The sequence below is a fragment of the Theropithecus gelada genome, chromosome 8, assembly GCF_003255815.1.
Source record: "Theropithecus gelada isolate Dixy chromosome 8, Tgel_1.0, whole genome shotgun sequence".
In the NCBI taxonomy this organism is placed as follows: Eukaryota; Metazoa; Chordata; class Mammalia; order Primates; family Cercopithecidae; genus Theropithecus; species Theropithecus gelada.
In genome coordinates, this window is record NC_037676.1 from 69,112,082 (window position 1) to 69,136,763 (window position 24,682).

General features: G+C 38.9%; 1 protein-coding gene across 4 annotated transcripts in view; it reads left to right on the forward strand.

Annotated features, from left to right (window-relative positions):
• LOC112630067 (serine/threonine-protein kinase Sgk3) overlaps positions 1-24,682 on the forward strand; it is a 191,998-nt gene that overhangs the window by 154,806 nt on the left and 12,510 nt on the right. For 3 of the 4 annotated variants that reach the window (XM_025394128.1, XM_025394126.1, XM_025394127.1), the window contains 9 exons: positions 3,277-3,326; positions 5,906-5,963; positions 10,759-10,842; positions 10,942-11,073; positions 15,480-15,592; positions 15,688-15,724; positions 16,512-16,598; positions 18,658-18,753; positions 22,412-22,567. In XM_025394128.1, coding sequence (XP_025249913.1) covers positions 3,277-3,326; positions 5,906-5,963; positions 10,759-10,842; positions 10,942-11,073; positions 15,480-15,592; positions 15,688-15,724; positions 16,512-16,598; positions 18,658-18,753; positions 22,412-22,567 — 813 coding nt within the window. The remainder of the gene's footprint in view (positions 1-3,276; positions 3,327-5,905; positions 5,964-10,758; positions 10,843-10,941; positions 11,074-15,479; positions 15,593-15,687; positions 15,725-16,511; positions 16,599-18,657; positions 18,754-22,411; positions 22,568-24,682) is intronic. The other variant, XM_025394129.1, reaches the window with a different exon arrangement.

A 24,682-nucleotide genomic window follows, 5' to 3' on the forward strand; every position in this document is an offset into this window, starting at 1 on the left:
AGGCTGGAGGGCAGTGGCAGGATCTCGGCTCACTGCAAGCTCCGCCTCCCGGGTTCACGCCATTCTCCTGCCTCAGCCTCTCGAGTAGCTGGGATTACAGGCGCCCACCTCCACGCCCAGCTAATTTTTTGTATTTTTAGTAGAGACAGGGTTTCACCGTGTTAGCCAGGATGATCTCAATCTCCTGACCTTGTGATCTGCCGGCCTTGGCCTCCCAAAGTGCTGGGATTACAGGCGTGAGCCACCGTGCCTGGCCTATTAAGGACTTTTAAGTGAATAATTAAGTGAAGCTCCTAGCTGGAATATTTTAGAGGGCATCTGGACCTACCCCCTTATTGATACAGAGAAAAATAGAGGCCAAGGGAAGTCAAGAAACTTAAATGATCTCAATTAGTATTCATTCTGTTAAGAAATTATACCTCACCCTCAATTTAGTGACTGGATATTGTCTTCAGAAATAGTAAGTACAGTTGTCTAATTATATATTCTAATAATTTTCATCATTTCAGAAATGTGCTCCATTAGGGAAATCCTTGCCTAAATAATAAAATCTAATTACATATTAACATATTAACATACTTCAGGGGACAAGTTGTTCATGTTGTTTAATCTGCACTATATTTAATCCTCTTCCTTCTTTTTTTTTTTGAGATGGAGTCTCTCTGTTGCCCATGCTGAGTACAGTGGTGCAATCTTGGCTCACTGCAACCTCCTCCTCCTGGGTTCAAGCGATTCTCCTGCCTCAGCCTCCCAAGTAGCTGGGTCTACAGGTGTGCACCACCATGCCCAGCTAATTTTTGTATTTTTAGTAGAGATGGGGTTTCACCGTGTTAGCCAGGCTGGTCTTGAACTCCTGACCTTGTGATCTGCCTGCCTCGGCCTCCCAAATTGCTGGGATTACAGGCGTGAGCCACTGCACCCAGCCTTCCTTCATCTTTATGAGAAAAATGTATTGAATGGAAAATTAAACCAGTTATCTGCACATTCATTAAAAGAATAAGTGTATTAAAGTTACAACTCAGTTTGAATTACATTGTAAGAGTCAAAGGAACACTGAAGTATTTATTTTTTTCTTCCGTTTTTAGTATTTATTTGTTTGATTATTTTATAGCAGTTTCTTAGTAGAAAGGAACACTGTAATATTTAAACATTAAAGACTACTCTTATGTTAAAACTATGCCACAACAGGACTAATCTCATTTAATGAATTTTTTATGTATAGGTGTAGCAATAGGAAATAAATTTGAATTGTAACTACAATGCTGGTGCCAATGTTGTTTTTTCATAAGAAACTTATTTATTTTATTTATTTATTTTTTTGAGACAGAATCTCACTCTGTCGCCCACGGTGGAGTGCAGTGCTGCTATCTCAGCTCACTGCAACCTCCACCTCATGGGTTCAAGGGATTCTCCTGCCTCAGCCTTCCTAGTAGCTGGGATTCCAGGTGCTCATCACCACGCCCAGCTAATTTTTGTATTTTTGGTAGAGACAGGGTTTCACCATGTTGGCCAGGCTGATCTCGAACTCCTGACCTCAGATGATCCACTTGCCTCGGCTTCCCAAAGTGCTGGGATTACAGGCATGAGCCACCGCTCCCACTCAGAAACTTAAGAACTTTTGAAGGATGAGATTATTTGCCCTTTATTTGAAAAAATAGTTTATATTCTAGAGATTATAAATTTGGAATGAATTGAAGTACAAATATATATTACATGTGTCTAAAATAAGAGGTTTGATAAGATAAAATTTTCTTGGCCGGGTGCAGTGGCTCATGCCTGTAATCCCAGTACTTTGGGAAGCTGAGGTGGGTGAATCACCTGAGGTCAGGAGTTCGAGACCAGCCTGGTCAACATGGCGAAACCCTATATGTACTAAAAATACAAAAATTAGCCAGGCGTGGTGGCGTGTGCCTATAATCCCAGCTACTTGGGAGGCTGAGGCAGGAGAATCGTTTGAACCCACGAGGTGGAGGTTGCAGTGAGTGAAGATGGGGCCGCTACACTCCGGCCTGGGCAACAAGAGTGAAACTCCGTCTCAAAAAAAAAAAAAAAAAAAAAGAGTGGTTCTGATTAGAGAAGTTTTTAAAAGCTTTTTTATATTTATAGCTTATATGAAGTATAATTACATAGAACACTCATAAACGTATACATTTTTGAAACATTTATAACTGATTTAATTATCTGAATGTATAAAGAGTTTTAAAGTTTATTTATGTGAAGCAGAATTTACTTACACTTGGCTTTTATAAAAAATGCTCACTCTGATGAGATCACTAGATTAATCTTCTGGGATTTTTGAGTTAAAATTTTAGCTAATTATTAGTGAACTAGAATCTTTTATTACTTACATTTCTTTATAGCATACTAGGTAAATAAAGATTTGCTTCTAAATTAATACCAGGGCTTAAGCTTACTGTGTTAACTGTTGCAAAGAGAAAAGCCTATATAAAATGTTGGCGCTACCACAGTGCTAGAATTAGAAAGAAAAGGCCGGGTGCGGTGGCTCACGCCTGTAATCCCAGCACTTTAGGAGGCTGAGGTGGGCGGATCACAAGGTTAGGAGATGGAGACCATCCTGGCTAACACAGTAAAACACTATCTCTACTAAAAATACAAAAAAATTAGCTGGGCATGGTTACCTGCAGTCCCAGCTATTCGGGAGGCTGAGGCAGGAGAATGGCATGAACCCGGGAGGCAGAGCTTGCAGTGAGCCGAGATTGCACCACTGCACTCCAGCCTGGGCGACAGAGTGAGACTCTGTCTCAAAAAAAGAAAAGAAAAGCACTGCTTTCTATGTTTGTTTTGTCTGTATTTACCTGCCATCAAATTAAAACTGAAAACGCGGCATTTGCGATCATCATTGTCATCATCCTGTCATTTCTTTGACAAACTATTTGAAAACTTGAAAAACAAGCCATTTTTAACCAGTTTTTAAAAAAGTGATCCCTCTTAAATTGCGGTTTCAATACCCACCTCCTCCAAGGAGCTTTCCTCAGTTTATTTCTTTCATTTGCCAACTTAGAGCTTGATTTCTGGCTTACGTTTTTTCTTACAACAGTTCTTGAAAATTACCGTGAGCAAAATGATTATGTTTTTGTCAATTATGTGTATTTCCAAGTTAAGTCTATACCCTTACTGAGAATGAGGACCTTGGGTTTCTTTAACATGGCAACAAACCAAATATTTGTGGTACAGTTATAAATATTTTATTTCAAAACATTAATTAATTTTTGATGCTCCAATAAGAATGTTGTTTTTTTCCCCCCATCTTAACAGCTACACTCTACCTCACAGAACATCAACCTGGGACCATCTGGAAATCCTCAGTATGTTTAATTTGTTCCAAACAATTTTTTAACTGAATTTTAGGAAGATCTTTTTTGAGAGTATGCAGATATGTATAATTACACTAATTTAACTGGAGGCCTTTGAAATATAACCATAGTTACAGTGAATACAGTGCTATCATATGCTTGACTGATTTACTGCTCCAGCTTTTCATTGCTTTAGGAGAGCCCTAAGGAACTTTTAATCCACAGATTGTTAATTGGGTTCTGCTGTTTTATCATCAGTTTTCTGGGTGTGTGTGTGTGTGTGTGTGTGTGTAAAATCAGTAGACCATATTTCCCAAGGGACCATAAGGACCATAAGTCCTATGAGGTCCCCTGAGAAAAAGCACCCTTGCAGGCCTAATTGACATTCTGCTGGTGTTTGGTGTAATTGGTGCACTCCTGTTGTTAGCCAGCTTGTTCCAGAGGAGTCATAATGGACATTAGAATATTAAAGGCTATTAAACTTTGTTTACCCAATTTCTCCCCATATTCCCAGACTTAATTGATTAGTAGTGTCTGCCATGGGTTGGAAGAGGAATGTGGTCTTGCCGCCCTTACTTACTTAATTATCCTTACAGGCATATTACATTTATTCTGAAGTGTTTTTTCATTGTAGGCTTTTCCTACCCTTTCTCTACCCTTTTGCTCTACTTGGAGAATGATTATAGGCAGATGGGAGAAGTGGTCCAAGGACTGTGTCCTGGGACACTTCAACATTATGAGGTCAGGAAAGTACTGCTTACAGAGACTGAGAAAGAGCAGTCAGTAAGATGAGAGAAAAACCAGGAATATGGTTGCCTGAGGTCAGGGGAAGAGTGCCTGAAAGAGGAGGGAGTAATTAACTCTGTTAATGTTGCTGATAGGGCAAGTAATACGAAGATTGAAAATTGACCACTGGATTTCATAAAGTCATTGGTGACTTTTAATGAGCAGTTTCAGTGATATGGTAGTTGGTATAAGACTGTGATCAGAAAGGGTTCACTAGAGAACTAGAGGAGAGGACAGCAGGTAGAGACAAGGAGTTTTCAAAACTTAGCTTGAAGAGTTTTTGCTTCAAAGGAAAGCAGATAAATAGGATGCTAACTGGAAGTTTGGTTTTAAGCATTCTTTTCTGTTGTTCATAGCATTGAACAAAAATGGCAGCACAAAAAGTGGAAATTTTTTTTTTCTTTTTTTTTTTGAGACGGAGTCTTGCTCTGTCGCCTAGACTGGAGTGCAATGGTGCGATCTCCGCTCACTGCAGCCTCTGCCTCCCAGGTTCTCCTGCCTCAGCCTCCTGAATACCTGGGATTACAGGCACCCACTGTCATGCCTGGCTAATTTTTGTATTTTTGTAGAGACAGGGTTTCACCATGTTGGGCAGGCTGGTCTTGAACTCCTGATCTCAGGTGATCCGCTCACCTCAACCCCCCGAAGTGCTGGGATTACAGGCGTGAGCCACTGTGCCTGGCCAAAAATGGAAATTGGCTTTCAGTTAAGGTTAATCCCTAGCAGTTAACAGCGGGGCTTGGAGTATGGACTCAGCTCACCTATTTATTATGTTTGAGGGATCTGCATGTTTTTCACTGTTAGATTTGTTTACAAAGTTATTTCGGTACCTCTGCATATCTTTAAAGAAGAAAATAGTCCAGAGAGCAGGTTTTTGAAGAAGAAAAACATCTAAATATAGTTAAGTGTTTATCTCACTAATCTTTACCTGTCATTATTTAACCTAGTTCTGGTTTTACTCTCATATTTGAATTAACTATTTTTCTTTTTTTGATAATTAAGCAAATTTCAAATCCAAATGGATTTATTCCCCTCTTCCCATACAACTTACGAATTCAGACCGGGTTGGAGGAAACGGCTCTTTTGGCTGCTTAAGCTCCCCTTTCTGCTTCCGTGTGTTTTTGTCTAACAGCCAATGCTATTTTTACTTGATAGGTTAAGTTAACATAAATAAAAGGGCAGTCTTAGTATTCCCTCTTGCTTTTCTGTTCCTGGCTTTCCTGTATTGCCATCCATGAGAATAAGCTAAGAAGTCTTTTATCTTTAATGTACAATACGTGGTTTATATGTGAAACACTGTAATGACTTTTTTCTCCATCAGAAATTATTCTTAGCGTCTTTAGGTGTTCCAACTAACAGCTTCATTTTCAGAAGAATTACCACATGCTATATAGTCCTTAGAATGTATCACTAATTTATATAGTTACTCAGTTTCCTCAACAACATTGGGCCATGGTTAATAAAATAGGTTTAGATAGAAGCTATTTCGAGTTCAAAACTCTACATATAGGATATGCATATATCCTTTTCTCTCAAAGAGAGTATTATTGAAGTTCCTCTTAAGCAGAACTTAATGAGGCTTAAAGTTATGAAATGCCTTATCTAATCAGAGAGTAGATATTATTACTATTCATATTACCTACTATATATGAAAGATGAAATGCTCAGCAGGAAAGCTGGAGTTACTAGGCTGAAGTGTTTTGTGCCTAACATTTATTTTATTAAAGAGGGAAGTGCTAAGAAATGTTTAAAAGTTAATCTTTCCAATTTCTAGGAGGCTAATTCTTATTGTTAATTTATTTCAGTGCCAAACCAACTGACTTTGATTTCTTAAAAGTTATTGGAAAAGGCAGCTTTGGCAAGGTAAGAGTGTTTTGTGAGGTTTTTATTTGGTTTTTGTTTTTGTTTTTTTTCTAGAGACAGCGTCTCACTCTGCTGTCCAGGCTGGACTGTAGTGGTGCAATCATAGCACACATGAACTCTTGGGCTCAAGCCATCCTCACTCCTCAGCCTCCCGAGTGGCTGGGACTATACTCATACACCACCACGCCCAGCTAATTTTTTCACTCTTTTGTAGACAGGGCCTTGTTCTCTTGCCCAGGCTGGTCTCAAATTTCTTTCCTTAAGTGATCCTCCCATCCTTGACCTCCCAAAGTACTGGGATTACAGATGTGAGCTACCATCCCCAGCCTAAAGTGTTTTTATTTTCTCATTCAGTAAGTAAGTACTTAAGGAATTCATGCTTTATGGGTGGGAGCCACAGGACTTTTTGGCTTGCAGGAAATGGAATTAAGATACTTTCCTCACCCTCAAAATACTAACAATAATTAGGGAGAAAAGGCATCTACTCAAATTCTATAATAAAATTCACTTATTCAGAAGGTATTTACCCTTCTGGACCCTGGTTAGAAAATTACAGAATTTCTAACCAGGTAGTGACATGGTTACTACCTTTGTGGTGCTTACAATCTAGGGTTGGGAGAATAGTCAATTAAAAATATTCAGTCAAGTAAATAAGTACAAATAATAATAGCAGTGCAGGAAATGAAGAATAGGGTGAAATGACAAAGGACAATAGGCAGCTGAGGGAAGATTCCCACTTACATAGCTTTTCAGAAGATATGCTATTTAAGCCAAAGTTGGAAAGACCAAAATGAGCAGCTGTGTAAATAACAGTTTGAGAAGGAAATGAATGTGTAAAGACCCTGCTTATTTTCTTATGGTGTCAGATGAATCATGTAATTTGGCAGTATAGCCATACCAAGGAAGGATAATCACTTAAGGCCAGGGTTAACAGGAAAGCATCATAGATGAAGTTATCAGAATCATCAAATATATTTAAGTGCTTTTTTGCACTGTACTTCAGTCTTTAGTAAAAATGGAATATGTAAGTATTTAATCATATTTTGCTGTATTTTTTGTAGCTTTTGGTAACTCCAGTTTGTTTTCTGAGTTTCCTTAAGACTAGCAACTGTGGCTATGCAATTAAACCCATGTATGTTTATTCACTCAGTAAATACATATTATCTGCTACATGCTGAGTATTGTGCTAGTATAAGCAATAGAAAGTTAGAAATGAATCCTGCTCTCTTTTTTTTTTTTTTTTTTTTTGAGACGGAGTCTCACTGTGTCTCCCAGGCTGGAGTGCAGTGGCGCAATCTCGGCTCACTGCAAGCTCCGCCCCCCGGGTTCACGCCATTCTCCCGCCTCAGCCTCCCAAGTAGCTGGGACTACAGGCGCCCGCTACCGCGCCCGGCTAGTTTTTTGGATTTTTAGTAGAGACGGGGTTTCACCATGTTAGCCAGGATAGTCTCGATCTCCTGACCTTGTGATCCACCCGCCTCGGCCTCCCAAAGTGCTGGGATTACAGGCTTGAGCCACCGCGCCCGGCCGAATCCTGCTCTCTAAATCCCCAAAATTCTGTTGGAATGCTAGAGATAGTTCTCATTAAGAAAAAAAATTATCTGTCTTTAAAAACAGAATTCTGTCATTAAAAACAAAAGCATTGTGGCATATACCTGTAATCCCAGCTACTCAGGAGCCTGAGGCAGGAAGATCACTTGAGTTCGGGAGTCCAAGACCAGCCTGGGCAACATAGAAAGACCCCATCTCAAAAAAAAAAAAAGAGGCATTATCTTTTGGAAACTTAATGTTTAGATCTAGAGTCTTACCAGGATTTGGTTCTTGCATATAATGGGAGGCATAGCATCACAGTTCATTTTTGTCCATGTGGATAACCAGCTGATCCTATAAAGTTTATAAAAACTTTTTTCGCCGTTTGATGGGCCACCTGATCTCCAGGGCCACCTTATATATCCACTATTTATACCTTCACAGACCTGTTTTTAGAATTTTTTTTTTTTTTTTTTTTTTTTTTGGAGACAGAGTATCACTTCGTCGCCCAGCCTGGAGTGCAGAGTGCAATGGTGCTATCTCCACTCACTGCAGCCTCTGCCTCCCAGCTTCACGCGATTCTCCTGCCTCAGCCTTCCGAGTAGCTGGGATTTCAGGCACACACCACCATGTCTGGCTAATTTTTGTAGTTTTAGTGGGGACGGGGTTTTACCACATTGGCCAAGCTGGTCTTGAACTTCTGACCTCAAGTGATCTGCCTGACTCAGTCTTCCAAAGTGCTGGGATTAGAGGCATGAGCCACTGAGCCCACCCTCTTTTTAGATTTTAAGTTTTGTATTTCTGTTTCTAGATTGCATTTCTTTTTATTTTCTGTTCATTGGCCTATCTGTTTATCCTGACACCAGTACCACATTGTTGTGACACCTGTAGCTTGATATGCAACAGAATTAAGTCCTCCCTTCTTGTTCTTCAAGAGACTATCCTTAGCCCTTTGCATATCAATATAAATTTCAGAATCAGCATATCAATTTCTGCAAAAATTCTATTTGAATTTTATTGGGATGGCAATGACTCTGTAGATCAATTTGGGAAGAATTATCATCTTTACAATATGGTGGTGTCAAATCCGTGACCGTGCTATATTACTTTGTTAATGTAACTCATCTTTAATTTTTCCCAATAATATTTTATGGCATTCTGTTTAGAATTTTTGCATATCTCTAATTAGATTTATTCCTAGGTGGGGTTTTTTTTTTTTTTTTTTTGGAGACAGAGTTCTGCTCTTGTTGCGCAGGCTGGAGTGCAGTAGCACAGTCTCGGCTCACTGGAACCTCCACCTCCTGGGTTCAAGTCATTCTACTGCTCCCGAGTAGCTGGGATTACAGGCACGTGCCACCACGCCCTGCTAATTTTGTATTTTTAGTAGAGACAGGGTTTTCTCCATATTGGTCAGGCTGGTCTGGAACTCCCAACCTCAGGTGATCTGCCCACCTCGGCCTCCCGAAGTGCTGGGATTACAGGCATGAGCCACCATGCCTGGTCAGGTGTTTTGTTTTTTTTTGCTGTTGAAAATTGGTGTTAAGGCTGGGTGCGGTGGCTCAAGCCATGGTGCGGTGGCTCAAGCCTGTAATCCCAGCAGTTTGGGAGGCCGAGACGGGCGGATCACAAGGTCAGGAGATCGAGACCATCCTGTCTAACCTGGTGAAACCCCGTCTCTACTAAAAAATACAAAAAACTAGCCAGGCAAGGTGGCGGGCGCCTGTAGTCCCAGCTACTGGGGAGGCTGAGGCAGGAGAATGGCGTGAACCCGAAAGGCAGAGCTTGCAGTGAGCTGAGATCCGGCCACTGTACTCCAGCCTGGGCAACAGAGCGAGACTCCGTCTCAAAAAAAAAAAAAAGAAAAAGAAAATTGGTGTTAATTCTTGAAGCTGAGTATATGCGTTACCTAAGACACATTGGTTCTACTCCCTAGTTACATATCCAACCGAAATGAATATCCACTAGGAAAGGTATATACAGGAATGCTTATAGCATCATTATTCATAAATAATCTATCAGCAAGAGAGTAGATACATTGTAGTGTGTCATTTAATGGAATATTCTGCATAACACAGAAAATATGAGAACTATGCTATATGCCACGATGTTAATGAGTATTTCATATAATTTAGAGTAAAAGAATTAAGACAGACAACTTTCCATATGATTCTAATTACATGAAATTCAAAAAAGGGCAAAAGTTATCTGTGTTATTTCAAGTTGACATGGTAGTAGTTAGTTACCTTTGAGAAGGAGAAGGGTGAGTCGTGACTGGGATTTAGCAAAAGAGAGGCTTTAGGCTACTGGCAGGGGTTTTTTTTTCTTTGAACTGCATACTGGTTACATAGCTGTATTCACTTTGTAACAATTTATTGAGCTGTAGTGATGAGTTTTTCTATATGTATGCTATGTTTAATAAAAAAATTAAAATCTTGCAAAATGATTAGAAACCAACAAAGTGCAATAAAACAAAAGAAGGCCAGGTGCGGTGGCTCACGTCTGTTATCCCAGCACTTTGTAAGGCTGAGGCAGGTGGATCGCTTGAGCCCAGGAGTTTGAGACCAGCCTGGATAACATGACAAAACCCCATCTCTACAAAAAATTGAAAAATTAGCCAGGTATGGTGGCACACGCCTGTAGTCCCAACTATTTGGGAGGCTGAGACGGGATGATCACCTGAGCCTTGGGAAGGTCGAGGCTGCAGTGAGTCAAAATTGTACCACTTCAAGATACTCTAGATTTCTTCAGATTCTTTAAAGCCTTCAGATTCTTTATAGTGGCTGCGACCCAGCCCACTATAGAAATCCATGGCACTTTTTCCTCTGAACTCTTCTGAATTTAAAACCTGTTAAGAAAAATCTCAGTATGAAAGAGTACATTTTGATTACCTAAAAAACATTTCCTTATCCTTGTTAATATAGCCATGAAGTTTATAATAGTATTTTCTACGGTCAGTATTCTCTCCTCAAAGTACAGGAGACTTCAGGATTCAGGGCTGGAGCACATGCGTGCACACACACACAAAGTTCTCAAGCAGTGTAGATTTGGGCACTTAAATTTAGTTTAAAAATCTCAAATATCAACACATTAAGTGACTAAGAAATGGTGCCTGACTACTTGATTTTTAAAACAAAAACATGATCTAGGTCCCTTATGGACTTCTTCTTTTTACAAAATTTAAGAAGTATTGATGTATTGACAAGTGAATTATTTCTATCAAAATTTGAAATTTCTAATAGTGTACACTAATGTTTAACTATAACAGGTTCTTCTTGCAAAACGGAAACTGGATGGAAAATTTTATGCTGTCAAAGTGTTACAGAAAAAAATAGTTCTCAACAGAAAAGAGGTAAAATAAAATAGCTGTTGCTTCTCCCAAGCCCATTTTCTCAATTAAGAGAGTTGTTTTCTAGTGTATAATACAATTGATCTTTTGCCTTTTTTCCAGCAAAAACATATTATGGCTGAACGTAATGTGCTCTTGAAAAATGTGAAACATCCATTTTTGGTTGGATTGCATTATTCCTTCCAAACAACTGAAAAGCTTTATTTTGTTCTGGATTTTGTTAATGGAGGGGAGGTGAGTTTTATAATGAGTTTTCTAATATTAATAGTTTAGAAAAATAGCATAAAGTCAAAGTTTTTCTTGTAAGTGTTAGAAGGACAGTATAAAATCAGTAGCTTTTTATAGCAATAATATTCAAGGTACTGGCTGAATACAATGCAGGATGTGGAGAATAGTAACACAGAGCTTTTAAGCATATGGTATAGTTGAAAAGGTTCATAAAAGAACCTTGATATGAAGCTGCTGGCTTCATGGACAGGTTTGTCACTAAACTATACAGCAAGAATAACATATTGAAATATTAGAATAAAACGTGATTTGTAATTTAGGCAATTATCTCAACAGTTGCATACAAATATTACTCCAGGTTCTCATTTTCCAAGATATGCAAATTATCAATCAGATGCTATAGTCCTCTAATAAGGGGCTCTGTGGTGGTAGCTTGGCTCAGTGGTTTGCACCTTTAGTCTCAGCTGCTCAGGAGACTGAGGCAGGAGGATCACTTGAGCCCAGGAGTTTGAGGCTACAGTAAGCTATGATTGCACTGCAGCCTGGGTAACAGAATGAGACCCCGTATCTTTAAAAACACACACACACACAAACAAAACAAGCTTTATGATAAAGTCTGTTTTGGAAATGTTTCATGTTATATCATTTCTTGGTGTTTCACAGTATGCCTCAGCGTGTTAAAGACTTTGAGAAATTCTGTCTTATACAAAGTCAGGATATCTTTTTTTTTTTTTTTTTTTTTTTTTTTGAGACAGTCTCGCTCTGTCACCAGGCTGGAGTGCGGTGGTGTGATCACAGCTCACTGCAGCCTCAACCTCCTCAAATCCAAGAGAATTTTTTAAAACCATGCAGTCAGCCGGGTGCGGTGGCTCACGCCTGTAATCCCAGCACTTTGGGAGGCTGAGGCGGGTGGATAATGAGGTCAGGAGATTGAGACCATCCTGGCTAACATGGTGAAAACCTGTCTCTACTAAAAATACAAAAAGTTAGCAGGGCGTGGTGGCGGGCGCCTGTAGTCCCAGCTACTCGGGAGGCTGAGGCAGGAGAAAGGCGTGAACCCCGGGAGGTGGAACTTGCAGTGAGCCGAGATCGCACCAGTGCCCTCCAGCCTGGGCGACAGAGCGAGGCTCCGCCTCAAAAACAAACAAAAAAACCATGCAGTCCCCTTTTTTGTTTCAACCAATCTCTTAAGTATTATGCAAAACTCTGATTCAGATGGATATTGAAATACACTTTGGGAAATGCTGCTATTATAATAATTACAATAATAACTTCCATTGAGTATTACTTAGTATCCATCACTCTGGCTCTTTGTACATATAATTTTACCTTCACAACAACTATAATAAGACTGACTGAGGCACAGAGAAACTAGGTAGCTTGTAGAAGTAATGTGGTAACTATCAGAGGCAGGGATTGAACTCAGGCAGCCTGATTCCAGGATCTAGGCAGCTGACTTCTCAACCCTCACACCTTTCTAATTTGTTTGGTCTTTGACCTGTGAATGTCTTAAAAATCATTGTAACTAATAGGTATTGTCATATCTTTACAAAGGGATCTTTCATCCCCCAATCTCAGAGCAGAAAATCACTGTTTCAAGATTACTGTAGTACATTTAACTGTAGAATAAAGGGAACTATAAGGAAAATGAGTTAATATTCTGCAAAACCAAAAGATGGTCAGACACACCTAGATCATTTTAGGGGAAGATTGTATAAAGAATGATTATTCACCTTTATACATCTATGACAAAAGTCCCTTAAGGCCAGGTGTGGTGGCTCAACACCTATAATCTCAGCACTCTAGGAGGCCAAGATGGGTGGATCGCTGGAGCCCAGGAGTTCAAGACCAGCCTGGGCAACATGGCGAAACCCTGTCTCTACAAAAAAATAACAAACATTAGCCGAGCATGGTGGCATGCCTCTGTAGTCCTCAGGAGGCTGAGGTGGGAGGATTGTTTGAGCCCAGGATGTCACAGCTGCAGTGAGTCATGATCACACGACTGCACTCCAGCCTGGGTGACAGAACAAGACACTCTGTCAAAAAAAAAAAAAAATCCCTTAAGACTCTTCAGTGTGGAGGCAAGATTATGCATCTCTCAAGCATCCTGATTCGCTGATGCAGGTGACCCCGTATTGTTTTCATCTTGAAGGTTTTCATTTAATTTTGTGTGTGCCCAAGTGCTGACAGGTAAAGAGAATTTATTGAGGCTTGGCACTTTGCAATTATTTTACATGCATTATGTCAGCAAATCACAACTCCTTCAGAAAACACTATTATGCCCATTTAATGAAATTTTCTTTCTTATTTATTTATTTATTGAGATGGAGTCTCTCTGTCACCAGGCTGGAGTGCAGTGGTGCAATCTCAGCTCACTGCAAGCTCCGACATCCTGGTTCAAGCGATTCTCCTGCCTCAGCCTCCTGAGTAGCTGGGATTACAGGCATGTGCCATGACGCCGAGCTAATTTTTGTATTTTTAGTAGAGACAGGGTTTCGCCATGTTGGCCAGGATGGTGTCGAACTCCTGACCTCATGATCCGCCCGCCTTGGCCTCCCAAAGTGCAGGGATTACAGGCGTGAGAGACCATACCTGGCCAAAATTTTCTTATTTATAAATAAGAAAGGTTAAATAACAGTCTCAATGTTACAGTGTTCTAGTAAGTGTCAGGCCCTGGATTTAACCTAGATATCTCAACTGCAGAGCCCATTCTTTTTTTTTTTTTTTCTTCTGTGGTTTTTTGTTTGTTTGTTTGTTTTTTTAATTATACTTTAAGTTCTCGGGTACATGTGCATAACGTGCAGGTTTGTTACATATGTATACTTGTGCCATGTTGGTGTGCTGCACCCATCAACTCGTCAGCACCCATCAACTCGTCATTTACATCAGGTATATCTCCCAATGCAATCCTTCCCCCTCCCCCCTTCCCCCTCCCCAAACAGAGCCCATTCTTCAGTGCCACCTTGTGTCTTTGAAATGTTCATGAGAAGCATCTAGTGCAGGTGAGATCCCACTGCAAGCTCCCTGCTTTATGTGTGGTTTCTTCGTGCTCTTTTAGGGCTCTGCTTCTGAGACCTTTTTGTACAGTGACCGCTCACTGGCAAAGATTGAAAGAGGTAGCCTTGTCATCTGAAAGATGCAAGATAATGAAAAAAGGAGAATAAAATACAATAGAATGCCAGGGTGGGTGGAGGAGAAATTGAGTGGGTAATAGGTAAACAAGGGTTAAAGATGAAGAGAAAAGTTAGAGGCAGGAGGAGTGTGGTTTCCATACATTAATACTCTTATTTTCTCCCAGTGTTCATACTTAGAAATTTTAACCTTGACATATGAATACTTAGCTTTGTATACTACCTCGTATCTTTTTCAGAGCAAAGTAGAATAAAAACAAGTAGGTGGTATGATACTTGGCAGATAAGCAAGCCTCTCTGAGCCTCAGCTTCCTCATTGATTTTCTGCATCAAAGTCATTGGGTAAAGTCCACATAGGAGACATCAACATTGAGGTGGTGGTTAAAATCAACAGAATGGATCAAGTTACCTGGGAAGGGTATTTGGAGAAAAAATAACAGTGGACCGAGGGCAGAAACGCTGTCGTCCCTGCATTTTCCGAGGCCAGGAAGGAGCAGAGATGGAATTCACCAAGACTTAAGGAGAGATTTTTGTCTTAGTAGCCAAGGGACCCAGTGGAAACTTCCCCCAGGCAGTAACCTTAGTTAAAGGCCAGGTTATAAGAAATAAATTAAAAATTAGGAAGTATAAGAAATGAACTAGAGAGTCCGACTGCAGTTTAGCTGCAGCCAGTTGCTGCTGCTGTGAAGAGTAGGCCTAATGGTCCAGAGCTTACCTTTTTTTAAAAAAGAAACTAAAACCGTGAATTTTTACCCCTAAATTCCCAGTTTTTAATGTTACCAACTAATTCAGAGTTTCTGAAAAACAGTATTTGGCTCAAGTAAATTATATCTATGGAGATATATATTCATATGGTTATATTTGTTCTGCTGGGCACTAGTTTTTAATCTCTGAATAGTGTTTGTATTTTCAAATGGAAAACAGTCCAGAAAGGCCCTGTAAGATAATTACATGGCAATATCAAGATCATTGATCTTTATTGATAATCTTTTCCAGAGCAGTTGCCTGGTAGGGTGAGGACATTATTGCGTTGAGTAGTAAATGGGAGATGAGTGACATTAGCAAGGGTAAACAAAGACACATGGTTAAAGAGAGAGAATGATTGTTAGGTGGGGACATGGATGAAGGGGAGTCACAGTTCTGTGCCTTGTTATATTTTTAGCTCACGTTCAAAGTAACAAAGAACAATTTCTACCTTGTATTTACCAAATATATTTGTCTAATGCTATGTGTGAATGATCCTAACATTCTCTCTCTCCCACCCCTCAACCAATTTTACAGCTTTTTTTCCACTTACAAAGAGAACGGTCCTTTCCTGAGCACAGAGCTAGGTTTTATGCTGCTGAAATTGCTAGTGCATTGGGTTACTTACACTCCATCAAAATAGTATACAGGTACAATTTTTAAATATACTTGTAAAAATTATATATAACAGTATTTTATTTCGGTTTGTATTCAGTTTTGCTTTTCCTTCCTTTTAATTTGGTAGAGACTTGAAACCAGAAAATATTCTTTTGGATTCAGTAGTAAGTATTCTCTTTTAAAAATCTACTAGTTCTCAATTTTTGTTGTTGCTTTTATGCTTAGTGCAAAAAAAAGTCTCAGAGATTCTGTACTGTGTTATTTTATTTATATAACATTCTCAAAATGACAAAACTGTAGAGATGGAGAACAAATTAGTGGTTGACAGGGTCCAAGGGGATAGAGAGTGCAAAGATAAACGAGTAGCATTAGGGAAGTTCCTTTGCAATGGAACAATTGTGTCTTGATTGTGGTGGTGGTTACGTGAATCTATACATCTGTGTTGCGTAGAGCTAAGCACACACACAAAGCATGCATGTAAAAAGTGAAAACTGAATAAGGTTGACAGTCTGGTTAATAGTATTGTACCGATGACAATTTCCTCTGTATACTATTTTGCAATTTCATGTGGATCTATAATTATGTGAAAATAAAAGGATTTTTAAAACTGTTAATTTATTGGCTGGGTGTGGTGGCTCACACCTGTAATCTCAGAACTTTGAGAAGCCGAGGTGGGCGGATCACTTGAGGTCAGGAGTTCAAAATCAGCCTGGGCAACGTGGCGAAATTAGCCAGGTGGCATGCACCTGTGGTCCCAGCGTCTCGGGAGACTGAGGCATGAGAATTGCTTGAACTCAGGTGGCAGAGGTTGCAGTGAGCCAAGATCACACCGCTGCACTCCAGCCTGGGCGACAGAGTAAGACTCTGTTTCAAAAAAAAAGAAAAACTTGCTGAAAAATTGTCAGTTCCTATTTATGCACTGTTTTATCTTACCGCCCCTGTATTTGTCAGGGACATGTTGTCTTAACAGATTTTGGGCTTTGTAAAGAAGGAATTGCTATTTCTGACACCACTACCACATTTTGTGGGACACCAGAGGTAAGAAATATATCTCATTGTCATTCATATAATCATGTATAAAATGCAAATATGAATTACAGATTGCATATATAAATTTAAAATAAGAAAAGTAGAATAAAAACTGTCATTTCAGCTTCCAGCCAGCTGGAAATATCTGATAATCATGCCTTGATAGTTGGGTATTTTTAACTGTGATTGTTAGATACCACAAGACCCTTTTGAATAATCCAACAAATATAAATTATGTTTATTTGTTTTTAATGTCAGAAGTTTACCTTAAACTTCTTTACACATTTAATTATATTTCCTTTTTTGTTTTTGTTCTAAAATAAATATTGTAAAAAATTATATTTCTAATCCTTTAAAAATCACAAATTAGTGATGAAAGTGTTCTTTTTGTGAATATGTTAACAACATTGAATCACACACTTTAAATGGGTGAATTGTGTGGTATGCGACTATTTTAATAAAGCTGTTTTTCTTTTACAAAATGAGCTAAAGCAAATATGGCAAAATATTAACACTTGACTATATCTCAGTTGCAGTTTATTGTTTTTTCTCATTTTTTTGTATGCTTGAAATCTTTTGTAATAAAATTAAGTGTTTACTTACCAGAAGAAAATAAAGCAGTGGATATGGAAAAAAAAAATCACAAATCAGAATTTATTTACCAGACCATCCCATTTTCTAATCATGTTAGCTAGCAAAAAAAGTATCTATTTGTGGCAATAATAATAATCCTTACAAATCATGTAAAACCTTTATTATTCATACTTCACACACAGAAACAAGTTTGATTTATTTTAAACTGTCCAAATTCCAAGGTATTTATAATGATTGTAGGTACCATGTAATATTTCATCTTTTTCGTGGAGTACTTGCAAATACAATGTTGAAAATGTGTGAGAAAATGGCTTCTAATTGAGTTCAGAAACTTAACTAAAAGTATCTCTAAGTAACAAGTATTTACCTTGAAATGAGTTTTTCCTTCTTTTTTCTGTCTAACCCTGGTGCTTGTATATATTTATAACCATTCTGTTTTGGTTTATATATGAAGAAACATTTTTTGTTATTGTATATTAATTTCATAGTTAAAATATTTTGCCATTTCTTTAGATCACATAAAAAAGCTTAAGAGGAAATTACTTTCTTACATGTATTTCATATGGGAAGAGGTAATATATTTTGGAATGTAAAATTCAAGTTCACTGTCTTAGATGTGTTAAGTTGTGATGAGTCTAAATTTCCTGCAAATTAAAATGTAAATAGATATCTACAACTTACACAAGTTTTCTAAATAATATGTTAGAGAATTGCTGTTATAATTCTCAAATGATAATACAGTTCATTGTTTTTTTACTGAAAAAGAAAAAAAAAAGGATTATAATTGCTACATTAACAATTCTTGCCAGGTGCTGTGGCTCATGCCTGTAATCCCAGCACTTTGGGAGACCAAAGTGGGCAGATTGTTTGAGCCCAGAAGTTCCAGACCAGCCTGGGCAACATGGCTAAACCCCCATCTCTATGAAAAATACAAAAAACTAACCAGTTGTGGTGGTGCATGCCTGTAGTCCCAGCTCCTCGGGAGGCTAAGGTGGGAGTATCACCTGAGCCCAGGAGGTCGAGGCTGCAGTGAGCTGTGATTGTGCCACTGCATTCCAGCTTGGGCGACAGAGTAAGATCCTGTCTCAAAAAAAAAAAAAAAAAAAGTATTTAAGAGGAAAACATGAGTAATGACCAAATGAACTTCTAAAATAACCTTTGAAAGACTTTTCCCACAAATACCTACTTCACCTATTGAGAATTATAGATTCTACCTTCACTATACTCTTTTATTTATTTTAACTGTTTCACAGTTTCCGAGGAGAAATGCAGAATACATGTATTTTGAAGTGTCCTATGTGACGTTACCTAAGAACCACTGGTGTAGACTGAGAATACCCAACCCACTGGAAATACAGATAATTTGGTTTTAGTATGATAGCAACAGCTAAAATTTGTTAAATTTCTCAATTATTTATAAATTTTGTCTTGATTTGTTTACCAAGTTGCTCTAATATTTTATTCTTTTCTATAGTATCTTGCACCTGAAGTAATTAGAAAACAGCCCTATGACAATACTGTGGATTGGTGGTGCCTTGGGGCTGTTCTGTATGAAATGCTGTATGGATTGGTATGTATTTCTATATCTCTTTATTCCAATGTATTCTCATTGATTTGATTGTCTGTCTGTCTCTCTCTCCCGCCTTTAGAATCTCATGGACACTTAGATAACACTAACAGAGCAGTAATAGCCGGTTTAATGAACTCAAAACCACATTAGGAAAAAGTACAAAAAGAGGCTGGGCATGGTGCCTCACCCTGTAATCTGAGCACTGTGGGAGGCTGAGGCGGGCAGATCACTTGAGGCCAGGAGTTTGAGACCAGCCTGGGGAATATGGCGAAATCCCATCTCTACTAAAAATACAAAAAATTATCTGGCTATGGTGGTGCATCCTGTAGTCTCAGCTGCTTGGGAGGCGGAGGCCCAAGAATCGCTTGAATCCAGGAGGTAGAGTTTGCAGTGAGCTAAGATTGTACCAGTACACTCCAGCCTAGGTGACAGAGGGAGATTCTGTCTCAAAAAAGAAAAAAAAAAGGACAAAAAAACCCTTTTTATTTTGTTACCAGTTTTTTAAAATTAATATAATTGTTTCTCTGTTATGCTAATAACTATTTCAGATGTTCTCACCCCCCTGGCATTTTTAGAAATAGACACCTGGTTGTAATATTAAAATTATCTGCTTCCATTCAGTTTACTCAAATATCACTCTAATTTTAAGATAATGAACAGAAAATGATTTTTGCATTTATCAATAAATTACTGTATTTCAGAAGATAAGGTCTTTTGGTTTTTGCCTTTTATTTTGTTTAATAGATTTAATTAATACACAGGTGCTCAGCTTTTCCCATCATTGAAGATCACTCTATTCCCATCCCTGAAAACACCATGTCTTAAAATTTTTCTTGAAAAAAAGTGATGTTTATGCAGTCAGTTTGCCCAGTTCTTATTTAGTTAAAGACACGTAGGCTGGCCAGAACTTCTGATTAACAAGAATAAAGTTTTTTCACTACATTGAGTTAATATTATTCCAACCCAAAGCAAACAGTGTAGGCATTTTAGTTAGCTCAAATAGCTTTATAAGAGTACATGTATGTTTTTCTGTAGGCTTTATGCCATGTTTAGAACAGTTTCTAGACTCCCTTTGTGGTCCCCTAAGTGTCCAGCAGCCTTGTGCTGGGAATGATGTGCAAATCCTTGAAGCTGCTGCTACGTGTAGCACTAATGTTAAATGCTGCTGTCAGCCAAGACCTGAGCTGAGTGTCTATTTGCTTTTCATTGAAAACTGTGGAGCTTACAGTGAAATTCAGAACATGAAGTACATTTCAGAGCATTTGTTTTATCTTGCTAGTTTCGAATGATAGATTCCTGTGAAAGCCAACATCATCTCTTCTTTGCCCTTGACTGTGACCTGCATGTCAAAAGATCTAGTTGTCTGGTTATGCTGCTGACTTAGAACATTGGAAAACCACTTTATACCTGATTTCCCTTTAAGCACTGTTTATTTGCCATCTTCATATTTCAGAATCCTTCTAATTTATTTAGAGGACTTTGAAAACATATCATTGCACATAAAATGCAGTTGATTCAAAAGAGGACATTTGAAACACATTTTATTAATCAAACTTTTACTGATTGCTTTAAAATGAAGTTTTATTTTGGCCAGCCGCAGTGGCTCATGCCTGAAATCCCAGCACTTTGGGAGGCCAAGGCAGGTGGATCACCTTAGGTCAGGAGTTCAAGACCACCCTGGCCAACATGGCAAAACCTCATCTCTACTAAAAATACAAAAATTAAGCTGGCACAGTGGTGTGCCCCTGTAATCCCAGATACTTGGGAGGCTGAGTCAGGGGAATCACTTGAACCCGGGAGGTGGAGGTTGCAGTGAGTGGTGATCATGCCACTGCATTCCAGCGTGGGCAACAAAGCGAGACTCCATCTCAAAAGAGACCAAAAAACAAAACAAAAAAAAGTTATATTTTAAAAGATAAGCTTTTTCTTTCTTACACAAAGGAAAAATGACAAGCCTATAAAACTACCTTAACTTTAAAAACTGTGTATACTTTATTATTTTTACTTTTTTTTGAGACAGAGTCTCACTGTGTTGCTCAGGTTGGAATGCAGCGGAACGATCATGACTCACTGCAACCTTGACTTCCCAGGCTCTGATGCTTCTCCCACCTCAGCCTGCTGAGTAGCTAGGACTACAGGTGTGCACCACCCCGCCTAGCTAATTTATTTATTTATTTATTTGCATTTTTAGTAGAGACAGGGTGTTGCCATGTTGCCCAGGCTGGTCTCAAACTCCTGAGCTCTGGTGATCTGCCCACCTCAGCCTCCCAAAGTGCTGGGATTTCCAGTGTGAGCCACTGTGCCTGGCCTCACTTTTTATTTTGTAAACTTCTGTATTGTCTAGATTTGTTACAACAAGCATATATTACCTTTCTAATTTTCACAAAAGGAGACTAAAAAGAAAAAAATGTCATTTTAATGTTTTAGGTCATATTCATCTTATTTTATAAAAATACTAGTAACTAATATTTAAGAGGTTAAAAACAAACCCACAAGGGTAAAATATTAGAGGCCAGTCCTCTGGTGAATAAATTGGGAGTTTTTTTGGGAAAAAAAAAATAAACAGTAACATTTTACATGGTAATTCCCCCTTTGGAAAAATGTTTCTGGTGCTCTGGATACATTAATTCAAAAGGAAGTAGTTTTGTAGGTTACATATCATGCTACTCAGGTTACCTTGCAGATAGAACCTGAGTAGCATGATAATCTTCCTTCCTCTTATTCCCAGAGTACAGAAACCTGTACAGCTCTTTTTTTTTCCTCAAAAGTTGTTTGTTTATTTATTTATTTATTTTATTTGAGATGGGGTCTCGCTCTGTGACCCAGGCTGGAGTGCAGTGGCACAATCTCAGCTCACTGCATCCTCCGCCTCCCAGGTTCAACCGATTCTCGTGCCTCAGTCTCCTGAGTAGATGGGACTACGGGCGTACACCACCATGCCTGGCTGGTTTTTTATATTTTCGGTAGAGACAGGGTTTCACCATGTTGCCCAGGCTGGTCTTGAACTCCTGGCCTCAAGTGATCTGCCCACCTCAGCCTCCCAAAGTGCTGGGATTACAGGTGTGAGCCACCATGCCTGGCCTTTATTTTTACTTTAAATCTTTATAATTAGATGATTAGCTAATGCTTGTGTTGAAGCCATACCCCAAGTCTTTTGGCTGTCACGGTGGCATTTTTAATTCTGCAAAGTATAGTCATAATATTATCTCTGTCGTAAGTACCTAAGGAACATTATCTACAGGCCTCCATCTCTACTAGAAATTCCTTTGTTTTAGTGAGTTTATTCCCAAGTCTGAAATTAATGTTTGATCTGTCTTGAACTTCCATTTCCAATGATTCTGTCATTATACGTACGATAAGGTTGGTCATTTTCTCTAAAACAGATACTACTACAAGTTGTATATAATTTAACAGCTGTCTACAAGGTGGTATTGAACAAACTGGCCCTAATTCATTCAGTAAACACTTATTAAGCTCTGTGATGTGCTGGATTTTAGAATCTCTTTGCTTCAAGAAGCCACGCTGCAGGTAGCTACACGACCTAAGAGGTCCGTACATTTTTTCAACTGACTGCTCCCTCAAGATCAAAGCCATTTTAACCCCATTTTCGCATAATTTGTTTACCACTAAGTTTTATTTTGCTTTTTTTTTTCCCCAGCCTCCTTTTTATTGCCGAGATGTTGCTGAAATGTATGACAATATCCTTCACAAACCCCTAAGTTTGAGGCCAGGAGTGAGCCTTACAGCCTGGTCCATTCTGGAAGAACTCCTAGAAAAAGACAGGCAAAATCGACTTGGTGCCAAGGAAGACTTTGTATGTAACAGCTTTCCCAGCTCCAGCTTTATTTAAGCTTATTTAAAATTTGGAAATAAAGCTTTATTTTATATGGTGTTTAATTGAATGAATACAACACGAGGAGAATAGCAACATGGGAAAAAAGCATACTCGTCCCCATAGTTTTCACCTGTATTTATATAAAACTATATAGTATTTAAAGCATTTTCTCTTGCATGCACTTTCGCCCTGTCCACCACATACACTTTCGCACCCTGTTATTTACTTGATTTTCATTTATTACAAATTCCCCTCCCCTTCTTTTTAAAAAGTGTTGTGTGGCATATTTTCACTACCTAAACTTACTTTTGCTGTTTTTATTGCTAAATAATACTGACATTTTCATGAACTAATAACACAGAGACTAACCAACTAGTAAGCTTTTTGTTGAGGGTTTGGGACTATCTAAACATCTAAATCATTTCCTTTGGCAGGAATTTGTTAAGTGCCTCTTGTCTGCATGAGGTAATGTCTTTTGCCTTGAACGCTGAATCACTTTTTTTTTTTTTTTTTTTGAATTTGGTGAGACCTCCTTGATATAATTAGGGAATCTGCATGTTTGTTTCAAATCAGAGTAATTAAATTTGTAGTGTAGTTACTGGCATTATGTTAGTGTGTCAGTAAATGCACAAAATATTAAGGAATATGAACTTCTAAATTGCTTTCTCAGATATTCTTGGAGGCTGCTTATCGGTCTTGAACCTGAGCTGTGAATAAAAGACTTTGCTGCTACTGCTCTACCCCCCGCTCCCCAGTTCAGCTGGTAGCTCTGCCAACAACTTCCTTTCCGTTGTTCCAGACAGTCTTGCTAATGTTTCACACCTCCTTGTCCCTTGGTCCATTTATTGAATTCATTGACGGAGATTGCAGCTCTAGATGAATCCAACTATCATCTCGTGGGCTGCTGAACAGTGCTAAAGAAAGTAACAAACTGGGCATATTGGAAGCACTGTGAACCTCGTCTGTGCTTCCCCACTGTCTGGTAATACTCTTTGTTTCTCTGTGTAGCTTACTCTCCTCCTCTCTGTATTAACTATTTCACACCTTCTCTCCAGACTTCCCAGATTCCCTTTCTTCTTCTTCACTTTTAACAGATGATCTTGCCTTCTGTTTTGTAAGGAAAATAGAATCATCAGAGTGGAGCTAACTTAGCTTCCTGTTATCAAATCCACAGGCCTATATAAACCTGCAGGATCCTGTCATTTCCTTCCTCCTGTTGTAGTGGAAAAGGTCTGTTTGCACCTGTGCACTAGATCCTGTCCATTTGTAAGGAACCCTGTTCTTGCTTGTTTGTTTGTTTTGCACAAATAATTGCTCCCTTTTTTCTGGTTCCTTCCAGTCAGTAATTAAATGTTATCAAATCTGTTGCTTCTTAAGCCAAAAAAACCCCTCAGTCTTACAAATCTCCTGAGAGGTACTACTCTATCTTCTTCCCTTCTTAGCCAAACTTGTTGAAAGTTTCCTTTGTTCAGTCTCCCTTTCCCAAGCTCTTTCATTTCTCAGTCTACCACAAAATAGCCAGGAGAATTGCTGGATACTTTTCCTCAACTTACGCCGCCCTCAGCAGCTTTTAAACTTGGCAACACTCTCCTGTTCCCTAGGCTTCTGCAAGAGCACACATACGTCTCATCTCAGGCTTTTCTTTCTGTATTTCTGGACCATTCTCCATTACCTCCTGTGTAAGCTCCTTTTCAACCTTCAAGTGTTGCGGTCCCCTGTTGTCCTAAACCCTCTTTTCTTCTGTGCTGTCTTCCTGGGCAATCTCAATTGATCCCATGGCTTTAGTTATCTATGTATTTTCATCTCACACATTTATGTCTTTTCTTTACTCTTCAGCCCTCTCTTCTAAACTCTAGACTTACATAGTATCTGCCTGCTCACCACCACCACTTGGAGTTCTTGAGAGTACCTCAAATGCCGCTATTGTCCCCCTGTGCTCCCTTTCGTATTAAAGGACATCACTGTCCATGTGGCTGTTCAGGCCAGAAATCTGAGAGGCATTCTTGAGTCTTCTCTCTTCCTTACTTCCATATTCAGCAAACAGCCAGGTCCTGTTCCGTTTGCTGCCTGAATCTTTCCCATATCCAGACATTT